The sequence below is a fragment of the Protopterus annectens genome, chromosome 4.part0 (assembly GCF_019279795.1).
Source record: "Protopterus annectens isolate FY-2018-M chromosome 4.part0, PAN1.0, whole genome shotgun sequence".
NCBI classification, from domain to species: Eukaryota; Metazoa; Chordata; order Ceratodontiformes; family Protopteridae; genus Protopterus; species Protopterus annectens.
Window position 1 is genome coordinate 252,515,397 of NC_056733.1, and position 12,977 is coordinate 252,528,373.

The following is a 12,977-nucleotide window of genomic DNA, read 5'->3' on the forward strand; positions in this document are numbered from 1 at the left end:
AGAGTTGGAACAGATACTCTGTTCCTAACCCAACCAGCAAGAATGAAGGTGAGATAGAACAACATAACATTTAATGTTCATCATATACAACTGTACTTAAAAACATGAGATAAAAAAGCTAGACAGCTTAACATCAACTGGGGGACTTGGTCCCCCAGAAATTCACACCATAAAGACTACAAGGCAATGGAACTTAAAACTGCGTACAGCAAGGGTGTCAGGGAGGTTGCAGCTCCCTTGCTGGATTGTGTGTAATCTTTCACTCTCTCTTTCAGTAATGCATGATATCAAGAGTTCCAAATTTTTTTTTTTTACTTAAACCGTCTTTATCCTAAAATTGCTCACAGAATAAAAACATTTACAATGCATCCCAACCACCATGCTTAATTGACAGCCTCATCTGAACGGCAGTCTAGTTGGCATCGCAGACACCTGCATGATCTAGGATTGTGTGCCCGCCCTAAAGTAAATAATCGCCATAGACACAACACAAACATTCCTACAAATACAGTCATCACAACCCATTCTCTATTTCCAAGGATATATGATCAGCAATCTATCTTACACATATTTTGCAAGAATATTTCATTTATACAACTCAGATGAACAAAGTCTGATTAGGGGCTTGAATCATGCAGTGAAGGATAACAGCAAGCCCCAGACGTCAATTCGGCCATCCTGGGGAAAGGATGGCAATCCAGCTTGCTCCACTGCTGGATATTTACCACAGGAGAGTACCGTGGGCAGTGACAGCCAAGATAAGCACATTGTGTTTACCACACTATGTAAATGGCAGCCTTCATGGGAAGTGTATGACAGCATGCCTTATACCCTCACATCTGGAAGTACACATGTATTTGCCAAGGAAAAGCATTAAGGCATACAGCATAAAAAAAAAGATAGCTGCCTGAGTGACTGTCTACTGAGACTGATGACAATCTCTTATCAGACAAAGGTGAGTCTAGATGATTGTGACAGGGCTGATGGCTGGCAGGTACAGAAAGGGAAAGAGACTTCATACCCTCCACGTGTTCATTCAAATTCAAACTGAAGCTTTTTAAATAAGCAGCTCATTTTACTCCTTCTGGTAATGCAATCTAATGAGTAGATACTTTACTGAAAACTATTAAAACTCTTGAGATTTGCAGGTTATTTAACAACTTCTACCAGACAATCCTATGTTTATATTTAAAAAAAAGTGGAAATCTGAACAAAATTATAAACAATCATTTGATGCAGCCTTGTATATCATAAGCATATGATAAGAGTTCATTTAATTACTTACCTGTCCTGTTCGGGATCAGGGTTCATGGAGCAGATCCATATATCTGGGTATTCCTTCTCTACAGCACTCAGTTGGAAAGGAAGAGTCCTCCACTTCAAGCACTTATCTGATGGCAGAATGTAAGCATTGAAAGTGTAAGAGAATGACAAGCATTTTTACTATACCACATTTCTGTACCTATAAAATCCACAAAGCTTTATGACCAACCATTGGTGATACAGACTGAAGGTAAACCCCTGTTTAGGGCAGTAATTACAAGTACATAAATGTAGGCATAGTATACTACCCCATGTCACATCCACAGATGGTCTTCAAGGAGCACAGTACTATGAAAGTATCAGGAAAAGTTTCACAGACGATTTGCATACTGTACATATGAACATACATTCCAACATCATCTCATAGTAGCTGTAGTAAGCAGAATATCCAGCCATTAAGTAAACCAAAACCCATTCTCATCCTGGAAAAACCTTACTACGATCAGATCTAGACATCAGTATTGATCTAGGTAACCCTTAAAAAGACAAGGTGGTGTCCCTCTCTCCTCAGTGCCCTCCTGCTGAAAAATCAAGGGGAAAAAAATGAGTGCGCACACAAAAATAATTTCACCACTCGTAGGGTGAGAGGATAGTTCGACTCAGCTTGTCTGATAGAATGTTTGACCAACCCGGTATGTGCGTTGCGAGAAAGCGGTTGGTGGATATCGCCCATTCCCACACTCTCATGGCCTCTCGGCAAAGTGGGTAAGATCTGGTTCCCCCCTGCTTGTTGATGTACCAGACCACTGACATGTTGTCTGTTTGAATTGCAATAGTCCCTGGAGGAAGAAGGGCATGGAGAGCCTGCAATGCTAGAAGCACCGCCCTCATCTCCAGAACATCGATATGCAAAAAGGTCTCTGTGCGAGTCCACGTGCCTTGGACGGTTCTGCCCATGCAATGCCCCCCCCCCCCCCGAGGCGAGACACATCCATGGTCACTGTGACTTGAGGTGGGGACATGGAGAAGGGGCGCCCTTTCCTGGAGGTGCTTGGAATGGATCCACCATAGTAGGGATAACCTGCAAACCTTGCTGAGAGGAATAGGGGCAGACAAGGGGTGTAGTAGGATGGACCACTGGACCTGTAAGGTCCATTGGAGAATCCTCATTCAGACACGCGAGCGGTGACAGGTTGATGGCCGCTGCCATGGACCCCAGAGCTCTCAGGACTAACTCCGCAGGAAGGGCCAAAGACTGAAGAAGAGCCAAAACATGGAGATTTGGATTGCGGAGTCTGTCCGACGTCAGAAAGACTTTGGACTGAATTGTCTCTATCCTGGCCCCTATGAAATCCAAGATCTGAGTAGGCTGAAGGGAGGATTTCTTGTGGTTGATCGTGATTCCTAGATAGTGGGCGAGATGTAGGAAATAGTCTCTCGCTGAACAGAGTAGATGCCTGGTGGGGGCGGCTAGGAGCCAGCCGTCCAGGTAAGGAAAGACCTGCATTCCCTGAAGCCTCAGGTGGGCCGCTACAACTGCCATGACCTTGCTGAACACCCTAAGGGCTGGGGTGAGACCAAAGGGTAGGACCCTGAACTGATAATGGCTGGCTCCCAGCCGAAAGCGGAGAAACCTCCTGGATCGCCTGTCCATTAGAACATGGTAGTATGCATCTTTGAGGTCTATGGAGCATATCCAGTCGTTCTCCTTTAACAGTGGGAGAATGGACTGAATGGTGACCATCCAGAATTTCTCTTTGGCAACTGACAGGTTCAGCGTGAACAGGTCGAGAATTGGCAGCAAGTCCCCCATCTTTTTTGGCACCAAAAAGAACCTGGAGTAAAAGCCTGATCTGGACTGCCCGGGGGGACGTGCTGGATGGCTCTTTTTCTTAGCAGCTCTTTTATTGCGAAGGCTGCTACCTCCCCCTCTGATTGGGTGGTACATTGGGGAGGCGCCCCGACCAGGGAGGAGAACTTAGGAATGGAATTGAATAACCTCTGGATATGTTCCGGAGCACCCAGCGATCTGTCATAATGGACTCCCAATGTGCTAGATGCTCTGAGAAGTGCCCCCTGATTGCCTCCAGGGAGGAGCAGTCGGGCAACCCCTCAGGGTTGCTGCGTGGGCTGATCGGAAAAGGGTTCCCTCGACCCGAAATTCTTCGGCCCCCCTCTGCCTCTGGGCCGGCGTCCAGCCTGTCCTCCTCTGCCTCTGAAGGGCGAGGGATCCGGAGCGAAACGGGATTGTTGGGATTTCCGGAACCACATCTTCTTCTGTCTTCTTTGGTTCCTGGAGAAGGACCTCTGAGGAGCCGAGAAGCGGATCCTGACAGCAGACTGTTTCCCATCTTTCTCGCTATGGAGTAGCGTATCGGACGGTTTTGCCGAAAAGTGTAGAGCCATCAAAGGGGGTGTCCGTGAAGGACACCTTGAAGGGTTCCGCAAAGTCACAGAAACGGAGCCAGGCCTGTCGTCGTAAGACAATGCCTGCTCCACTGGCTCTAGCCGCTCTTAACGTGGCATGGGAGAAAAGCCGCATAGAGGTGTTTGTGATAGACTTAAGAATGGCCATTCGAGCAGAGAAGGTCCGTTTGTCCTCGGCAGACATGGACTCTGGGGGTGACCCAGCGTACTCTTTGATTAGGTACGTGTGCCATATAGTTCAGCGACCTTACAGAGAAGGTCGCTGAAGCGAACATCCGCTTTCCGAGGTGGTCCATCGTCCGAGACTCCTTGTCTGGAGGATGTACTGAGGAACTTTCCTGAGCTAATTCCTTCTTGGTGGCAGCCGCCACCACCATAGCATCTACCGGGGCACCTTTGCTCCAAACTGTCCTGTCTGTGGGGGGGGGCTGAGTATCCTGTCCGGTTTCTTGGGTATTGGCTCCACAGTGTCCGGCTCCTTCCATGCCCTGGTAGTTATGAGTCCACCAGGGGATCGACGGGAGGGGACACCCAAGAGGTAGATGGGCCTGCGAACGCCTCCAGAAAGACAGACTCATCAGAGGAAGGCTTTTGGGCTGACCAGCCCCCCTCTAATACGAAGCATTTCCATAATGTCTCCAAATGAGACGTCCTCGGGGGGGTGACCTGGGGGAACCTTCCCCTTCCTCCATGTCCGTGTCTTCTGTGAGGGACTTGGGTGAGTCCAAGTGCCTCCTCTTGCACTTTCGTTTGTGAGGGACCTCCTCAAGGGGGGCTGTCTGAAGAGGGCTCACCAACAATGTCCTGTTGCTCTACGGGAACCATCTGGGATGCAGGCTGTCCCTGGGGCCGGATGATGGAAGACAGGCCCGTCAGAGGGAATGGCGGATGGATCCGTAGCAAGAGCCTGGGGCCTCGAATCCCTTGAAAGGACCCTCTCCACGACGTTGAATGCCGAGGGTGAGCTGCTCTCCCTAGGATCTGAAAGCAGCCCCCTCGGATCCGGCGCATGGATCGGCACCGGAGATGACCCGATTGGATCCAAAAGGGTAGTGCGATCCGACCTCAACGGAGTCGACTGCACACTGACACCTCCGGATCAGACGCTCATCTCACGGTCCTGAGAGCTCGGATCCGAAAATGGATCCGACAGACTCGAAGGTACAGTCGGCGCCGAAATAGGAAACACTGTTGGCTCCGAAGCTACTCGGATCAGACAGCTCCGAACCCTGGTAGCGGGTCGGAAAAGGAGCAATGGGGGTGAAATATGGGGTCGAGCCCCCCCCCCCTGGAGGGGGGGGCAAGAGCACTCCCATCTGCAACTGGGCCTTAAGAAATCTACGCATCATCCGATCCATGTCGGATAAACTTCTAGTTGACCTGGATGAGGCTGCCGAGGCTGGCCGGGAAGGCTGCCTGGACGACCTCCAAGGTGACTGGGTCTCCTCCTCAGGCTCCAGGGAGAAACGTGGAGAAAGAAGCCTGGAGGGGGAAGACCCGGACCCCTTAAGAGGGGAGGGCGAGCTGCTTAGACGGCGGGGCCGAGGGACCTGAATCTGCCCGCCTCATGTGGCTACGATGCCTGTCCCTATCACGCTCCTTGTCTTTCCTATCCTTTTTCCAGGAGTCCCTTTCCTCCTGAGCCGAAGAGGGAGTTTGAATCCCGGCCAGGGGAGCGGAGACGATCGGTGGAGCAGCCACAGCCGCGGCTGGCTCCACAGAGGGGGAGGAGGACGAGGCCGAATCCGGGGGCAAAAGGCCCGCAAGGACTAGCTTAGTCTGTCTATCCCTCAAAGCCCTGGGATTGAAGGCTGCACAGATAGTGCAGCCTGAAGAAAGATGGTCCACGCCCAGGCAAATAACCCACCGGGTGTGGCCATCCGCTGTGGACAGCTTATGGCCACACTCGGAGCACTTAGAAAAAATTGCTTTTGGGCCTTCAGACATTTTGAAGAAAATAGGCCCACACGCACACATCTTCACACACAGACAGAAGGAGGGAGGGAAAATAAAATCTACACTAAACTAGCTATAAAACTACCCAAATAGACTAAGAGAGAAAGGGTCATCACACACACCAAGATTACAAAGATTTAAAAGGGAAAAAAGTTTAAATTTCTACTAAACTCACAAACCCAACGCTAGGAGCTCATTCTCAGATGCTTCAAGAAGCCGCGGCAAATGAGATCTGAGGGCTAGAGGGAGGTAGCAGGGCATTATGGGTAGGGGGAGGAGCTTGGAGCTCAGATCTTTTGCTAGGAAAGCTGCCGGCTCGGATCCGATACCCACAGGTTGCTGATCAAATGAAGTTAACTACTTCAGATGTGTGGATTGGATGACAACTACTTCCTAGCATAAATTGATTCACTACATCAAATATTCTATGTAACTTTGTGGCGACTTCCTCTCCAGTTCTTCCCTCTAATATAATGTCAAGGAAGTAGATCTTATTGCCCCACTGTAGACCATCAAATTGTAGGTTAAGCCTATTCTCATGTAATTCCGTCATAAATTGTTCAATAAATTCTGACCCTCCATCACATAAAAAAAACAAATAAGTGTATACAACGATCATATGTCTTTACATATTTCTTAAAAAAACAATGTGAATAAATATATTCAGTCTCAACCAACCCCATAAAAAGATTTGCATACATGGGGGCAAAAGACGAACCCATTGAGGTTCCCTGCAACTGATGGTATATTTTTCTCAGCCTAAGGAATCAAAGAATGATGCCATCTAGACAGGGTAAATGTAATAAAGGGGGTTAGGTGGGGGGTACTGCAACATGGAATTGAAGGACATCTATGGTTATGCTAAGATTTTACACAACTAATCTATATCCTTCTATTCTCACTCTGCAGTATTCTCACTGTGGGAGAGTGTCACAGCTCAAGATGAGGAAAGGGTGGAGGAAGAAGTTGCAGTTTTCAAGAAACCGTGGAGAATTGTCCTTGCAAATCCTGCCCTGGCTCTGGAAACATAGTCCAATTTCAATGTTTGGTAAAGGTATGTACAGAGGTCCATATGACTGCCTCTAGAATGGTGGCTGTATCCAGGCCTTTGAGGAAGGCTCCTGAAGATGCCACCGTTCTTGTAGAGTGTGCCTTAACATTGCAGAGTAAGCTTTTGCCATAAGAGAAGCAGAAGGAAATAGTACTTTGTATCCAGGAAGATATAGTTTGTTTGGATACAGCCTTTTCCAAGGCCCTGGGGTGGAAGGACAAACAGCTGACTGGACCTTCTAATGGCTTTGGTCTTGTCTACGTAGAATATTAACTGTCTGTGGACATCAAGGGAGTGGAGTACTTTCTCGCATTCATTTTGGGAAGAAGGGAAGTAGGTAGGTAAATGAATAAACTAATTCAGGGACAGCTCATTGACCACTTTGGGCATGAAGGAGGGACTGGTGTGAAGGGTCACCTTATCTTTGTGGAAGACTGTGTAGGGTGAGGATGTCATGAGTCCTTGTATTTCAGACACCCCTCTGGCTGATGTAAGGGCTACTAACTCTTCCAGGTGCACATCTGCAGAGAAGCAGAGCTTGAGGTTCAATGGGGGCAATGGTGAATTCTCCAGTACGTAGTTAAAAGTCCCAAGGGGGGATAGGTTTCCATGGTGGTCTGACGTGGAAAACCCCTTTCAAGAATAGTTAGACTTCCAGCATGGAAAGAAGTGGATCCATAGGTAAGCAGGCTGAAATGGCAGATAAGTGGGCTTTAACTGAAGAATATGAAAGTTCTGATTTTATAAGCTCACACACACAGGCTAGGACTAGTGGAACATCTGCTTGGAAGAGGTCCCTTTGCCTTAAGACACCACAACTGGAGAACATTTTCCATTTCAAAACTAGGATTTCCTGGTAGTAGGTTTCCTGGCCTCCTGCAGGATGGATAGCACGTCCCCTAAGTACCAGTGTCTGAAGGGGATGAGGAGTTTATCACCCACAGGGTTAAGCAGAGCACTTCCATGTGTGGGTGAATGAGAGATCCCTTCTGTTGTGTGAGCAGGTCCACCTTGTGAGGCAACTTGTGGTGACTGCCCTTGGCAAGAGATAGAAAAGGTGGGAAACCAATGCTGCCTTGGCCAATAGGGAGTCACCAGCAAAATGTTTGGCTCGTCCTTCTGGATTTTTAGAAGGACTTTCTGAATGAGTGGGAAGGGAGGGAAGGCAGAAAGGAATAGCCCCTTCAATGAATCGAGAAAGCATCCACTTTCCAGGCTAGTGGAGAGGGGTCCCTGGAGAAGAACAGCTGTAACTCTCTGTTCTGGGGGGAGGCAAACAGACCTGTCTGTGGTGTGCCCCACTGGTGGACAATATCCAAGAACACATCTCTGTGCAACATCCACTCGTGATGCTGAGAGAATGCTGAGGGCATCCACCTGATGGTTGTCCTGGGATAGAATGTAGACCGCCTGCAATGTGATATTGCACTGAGTGGCTAGTTCCCATGCCTGCATTGCAAGCCTGCAGAGTAGATAGGACCTGGTTCTCCCAGTCTGTTGATATATCACATCACAGTTGTATTGTCTGTGAAGATTTGGAGGGGGACTGCATGCATTAGAGGAAGGAAGGTCTGCAGGGCTAGAAGGAGAGTAGTCATCTCCTTTACACTGACATGTTTTTTCTGGAGGGAGGGCTCCCATTGAGCCTGCACCTTGAGGCCGTTCATTATGGCTCCCCACCCTAGATCTGTAGCATGTGTGTGCATGCATTGCACTGGTCTGGTGGGTTGCAGAGATAGGCCTGGATTCTGGTTTACTTGTTCATAGGTGTGTACTAGGTGAATGGCCCTGGAGCCTATATAAGCCTAGCCCAAGAAGATTCCCTGGCATAATACTGCCCAAAGTTAGCTTTCAGTGCCCCTGTCAAGCAAGGCCACTGAAGTAATCCCTGGGGTGAACTTTCCATTGCCCACTCACTAGTCAAGATTTCTCTTACAGAGGGCCAGTGAAGTGCTCTGCTTGATGTGAATGGGAGGTTTGTTCCAGAGTATGGGAAGTCTCTGTGTTAGGAAAGTACAGTTGTGTACTTTCCTAACACAGAGACTTCCCATACTCTGGGAAGTCTCTGAGTTAGGAAAGTACAGTTATGTACACTTACCATAAATGTAGATGTTCAAGTGTATTCACTTTTTCAGTCACCACACTTGGGCCACCCCTGCCAGAGCAGCCCCAAGCCAGCTCGAACACAAGAGATCCAGCACCTCCGCGTCAGCTGCTGCCACCCGAGGACCGATATCAGGTTGTCAGCAGTACAAAGTAAGGCAGCAAACGCCACTATAGCAGTCTCTCCTGCCCTAACCTGTCAGGAGCCCCCAAAGTAGGAGGCCAGGTTCTGGTGGAAGAACCCCAAGAGTGGAAAATAAATACCAATATGTCCCTTGTAAGGAAAGGAGAACAACAAGGAAGAATGGCAACAAAAGGAGAGAGAGAATAAGGGGGATGGAGGGAGGGAAACCAGGATTGCAACAGTGAATGCACTCGAACATCTACATTTATGTTAAATGTACACAACTGTACTATGCTCTTCATGTTTCACTGTTGCAGTCATCACATTTGGGTAGATTCCCAAGGCTGAGGAAATAGGTGGAGGCAGTCAAGGAAACTAAGGGCTGGCTAGGATGCTCTGCAAAACCGGAGGGGCAAACCCTGCCCTGGATTTGGAGAAGAGAGGCAGGTGGTAATGCTTGGTAAAAGTGTGAACAGATGTCCAGGTGGCAGCCTCCAGGATGTCCCTGGTGGGGACTCCTCTGTGGAAAGCTGCAGAGGTGGAAGCTGCTCTGGTGGAGTGCGTCCTGACCCCCTTGGGGGGAGGCTTTCCATGCTGTTTGTAGCAGAAATGGATGCAGTGTGCTATCCATTTGGAAATGGTTTGCTTGGAGATGGCTTTGCCTTCTGCCCCTGTAGCAAAGCTAACCAGCAATTTATCAGACTTTCGGAAGGATTTAGTCCTGTCCAGACAGAATCTGAATGATCTGTGCACAGCTAGAGAGTGAAGAATCCAATACCCCTTGTTCTGGTAATTAGGTGAATGGATTGGTTGAGAGCCACACTGGACACACCTTGGGCATGAAGGATGGGTTAGTTCTGAGAGATACCCTGTCTGCATGGAAGATGATGAGGGGTTCCACAACCATGACTGCTTGCAGCTCAGAGACTCTTCCGGCTGAAGTGATGGCCAGAAGGACTGCTGTCTTCCAGGAGAAAAATTTTAGCTCTGCAGAAGAAGCTGGTTCGAAAAGGGGCAGCACGAGCTTTTCCAAGACAAAGTTAAGGTCCCAAGCTGGTGGTGGTGCCCTTCTGGGGGGCCTCAAGTTGCTATCCCCTCTGAGGAACTGTTTGATCAAAGGGTGTGAGAAAATGGGCTGCTCAGTGGGAAAATGAGCAGAAATAGTAGAGGCATGATTTTTTATAGAGGAGAAAGTGAAGCCACTGTGTAGTAGGTCAGCTAAGTAATCAGGGATAGAGGGCTGTGCCATATTGGCTCCCTTAGCCAGGATCCAGGTGCAGAACCTTTTCTATTTATCTGCATAAGACTTTCTGGTGCTAGGACGTCTGGCCCCACAGATAACATCCAGAACCTGTTTATCAAGGATGTCAGACTGGTTCGGGGTTAGGGAATAAGCCAAGCTGCCAAACTGAGTGTCTGCAATTGGGGATAAATGGATTCCACTTCTTTTGGTCAGAAGGATTGGAATCTGAGGAAGATGCCATGGAGGCAGCGGGGACAGGCTGTGCAGCAAGGGATAAGAGAGGCCCACCTCCACATTCCTATCAGGGAATCATGCAGGAAATAACTCCGCTTCAGGGCAGGATCTCAACACTTTCAGTTCTTTGTGCTTCCCTTTGGGTTATCTACTGCTCCCAGAGTTTTCACAAAATGTCTGGCTCCGGCTATTGTCTTTTGTAGACAAAGAACTATTTAAATTTACCCATACTAACCTCCCTAAGGTACACAATCAACGAAAAGAAATCCAAACAGGTGCCCAACCAAAGGATAATCTTCCTAGGAGCAAGTCTAGACACGGCATCCCAGACCTTAACTCATTAACCCCGACTACCGTCTCATGGCACCTCTGTGCTTAACACCGAGCACGCAGTGAGACGGTAGGAATTGCATATGGTTACACCAGAGTGCCTTCTCCCAGCGCTAGAACCTTTCCAGGCCTATTTTAGCTCCACTCATGAAAATTAAGTTGAAAAGGTAACTGAACTTTGTCAGTTACCTTGTCAACTTAGGTTTCAGCATGGAGTTTCATGTTGTTCATATATGATTTTAGAGAGGAAATCGGCTTGCAATGCACCCTGTATTTTTCTCTCAACAGCAAGCCGATTTAGTATGATTTTCCTCAAGCAACTGGTGTTAGCCAATAGCAGTCACCCTTTCTTAACACCTCCACACCCCCGACACTGTTCTTTCCAAGTATACAGAGGGTCCTACAGTAGATATCCCCTTTCTTTTTCTGCCTTTGTGGAATTTACTACTGCATCCCTCGGTTTATCGTGCTGTTTGGGTCGTGTCACGTATGGAAAGAAAAAAGCTGCAACGGAGATTGTTTGTCTTTTCATTTGTGAGCCTGCCTTATTCCTCAGTAAGGTAAGCCAAGATAGTATCGTTCTATAGCTGTGGACTGTTTTTTTTATAAAATTTTTTTCTGGAGAATGACTGGCATACTTTGTAATATAGCTCTTTCAAAGTTTGTACGAGTTATATTTAAAACCTCTAGTTTTGTCCAGCTTCCTTGCTTTAGGATGTTGCGAGGTCTGCTTAAGAGAAATAAATTAACCCAGTTAATAAATATTACGACCCCTTTCTCTGCCTTCACTTTTTGTTTATTTTTTTTTCATCGACTGTTCCATTTCAGTTTCAGATCACAGAATTACAGATTGCGCGTGATATGATTAGAAGTTATGTACCTACCATAACGTTCCATGTTAGTTGTCTTCTCTCGCCTTCTTTCTTGCTGGATGGGTTCGGAGCCGATCCTCGGCTCCGACTCGGCACTTGCTAAGCTTGAGAGCTAATTTTACCAGATCGAGGCAACCCTATATCCCATGATGCAAGGCGGAGACTACCCAGATCTCGTTTGGTAGCTAAAGAAATAGTAATATTTTCTTCCAACTGAAGAGGAGGAAGAAAAATAACAATACTAAATAACATCATAACCCTCTAGAAAGGATCAACCTAATCTAGTGACACGAAGTTGAACAGCTAGAAAAAGGGAATAACCTCTTAATGGAAGATGCATAATCTACAAAAAAACACCAAAACTAAAAGCAAAATCAAACCAAGAATAAAAACCACTTGGCATGACAGGACCCGGAAGCACGTAAACAAAGGCTTTCAAAATAAGCAGATGAAGAAATCAAACAGCTGCTGGGTCTCCAAAAAGATCCTTTAATATAACTAGGCAAAGTAAAAATCCACAATATCTTCCCAAGAAGATGGGTTTGGTTTGAAGATGCATAATCTTCCCGGTCTGACCAGGCTAGGGGGATGGAGGGTGGGATGCAAGAAAGAAGGCGAGAGAAGACAACTAACATGGAACGTTATGGTAGGTACATAACTTCTAAATGTTAAGTTGTCAATCTCGCCTTCATTCTTGCTGGATGGGACCGCGTCCCTAGAACCTCTATCCTGGGTGGCTCAATGGAACAGACTCTTGAGAATGGTGGAACCAAAATTCGCTCTGTCTCTGGAGGCCAAGTCTAATTTGTAATGTGAAACAAAGGTATGAGGAGAGGCCCATGTGGCTGCTGCACAAATAGTGTCTATTGGAAGTCTAGCTTGAAAAGCTGTAGATGTAGCTAGAGCTCTGGTAGAATGGGCTTTTGGCTTAGAAATCAACTCTTTGCCTCTGAGCTGATAAATGTAAGTGATCACAGAAGACAGCCATCTAGATAAAGTTACCTTGGAAACTGGAAGGCCTTTCCTGCTCTCTGCATAGGATAGAAACAGTTGATCAGATTTCCTAAAAATTTTAGTCTTGTCCAGATAATATCTGAGCTGGCGGTGAACATCAAGACAATGTAACTTTTGTTCTGCTCTATCAGAATAATTCGGGAAAAAGACTGGAAGATCAATGGATTGATTTAGGTTCGTCTGCGATGCCACTTTTGGTAAGAAAGACGGATTAGTCCTTAGAGATTACCCTAATCTTTGTGGAATATTAAATAGGGAGGACGAATGCAGAGAGCATGAAGCTCAGATACTCTCCTGGCAGAAGTAATGGCGACTAGAAAAAGTATCTTCCAAGAAAGCAATTTCAAAGAACAGGCAGCT

At 47.3% G+C, this 12,977-nt stretch overlaps 1 protein-coding gene across 1 annotated transcript in view; it reads right to left on the reverse strand.

Annotated features, from left to right (window-relative positions):
* The window catches only part of MORC2 (MORC family CW-type zinc finger 2), a 1,452,408-nt gene that overhangs the window by 747,316 nt on the left and 692,115 nt on the right, over positions 1-12,977 (reverse strand). Inside the window, exon 16 of the mRNA XM_044068246.1 lies at positions 1,286-1,391. Coding sequence (XP_043924181.1) covers positions 1,286-1,391 — 106 coding nt within the window. The remainder of the gene's footprint in view (positions 1-1,285; positions 1,392-12,977) is intronic.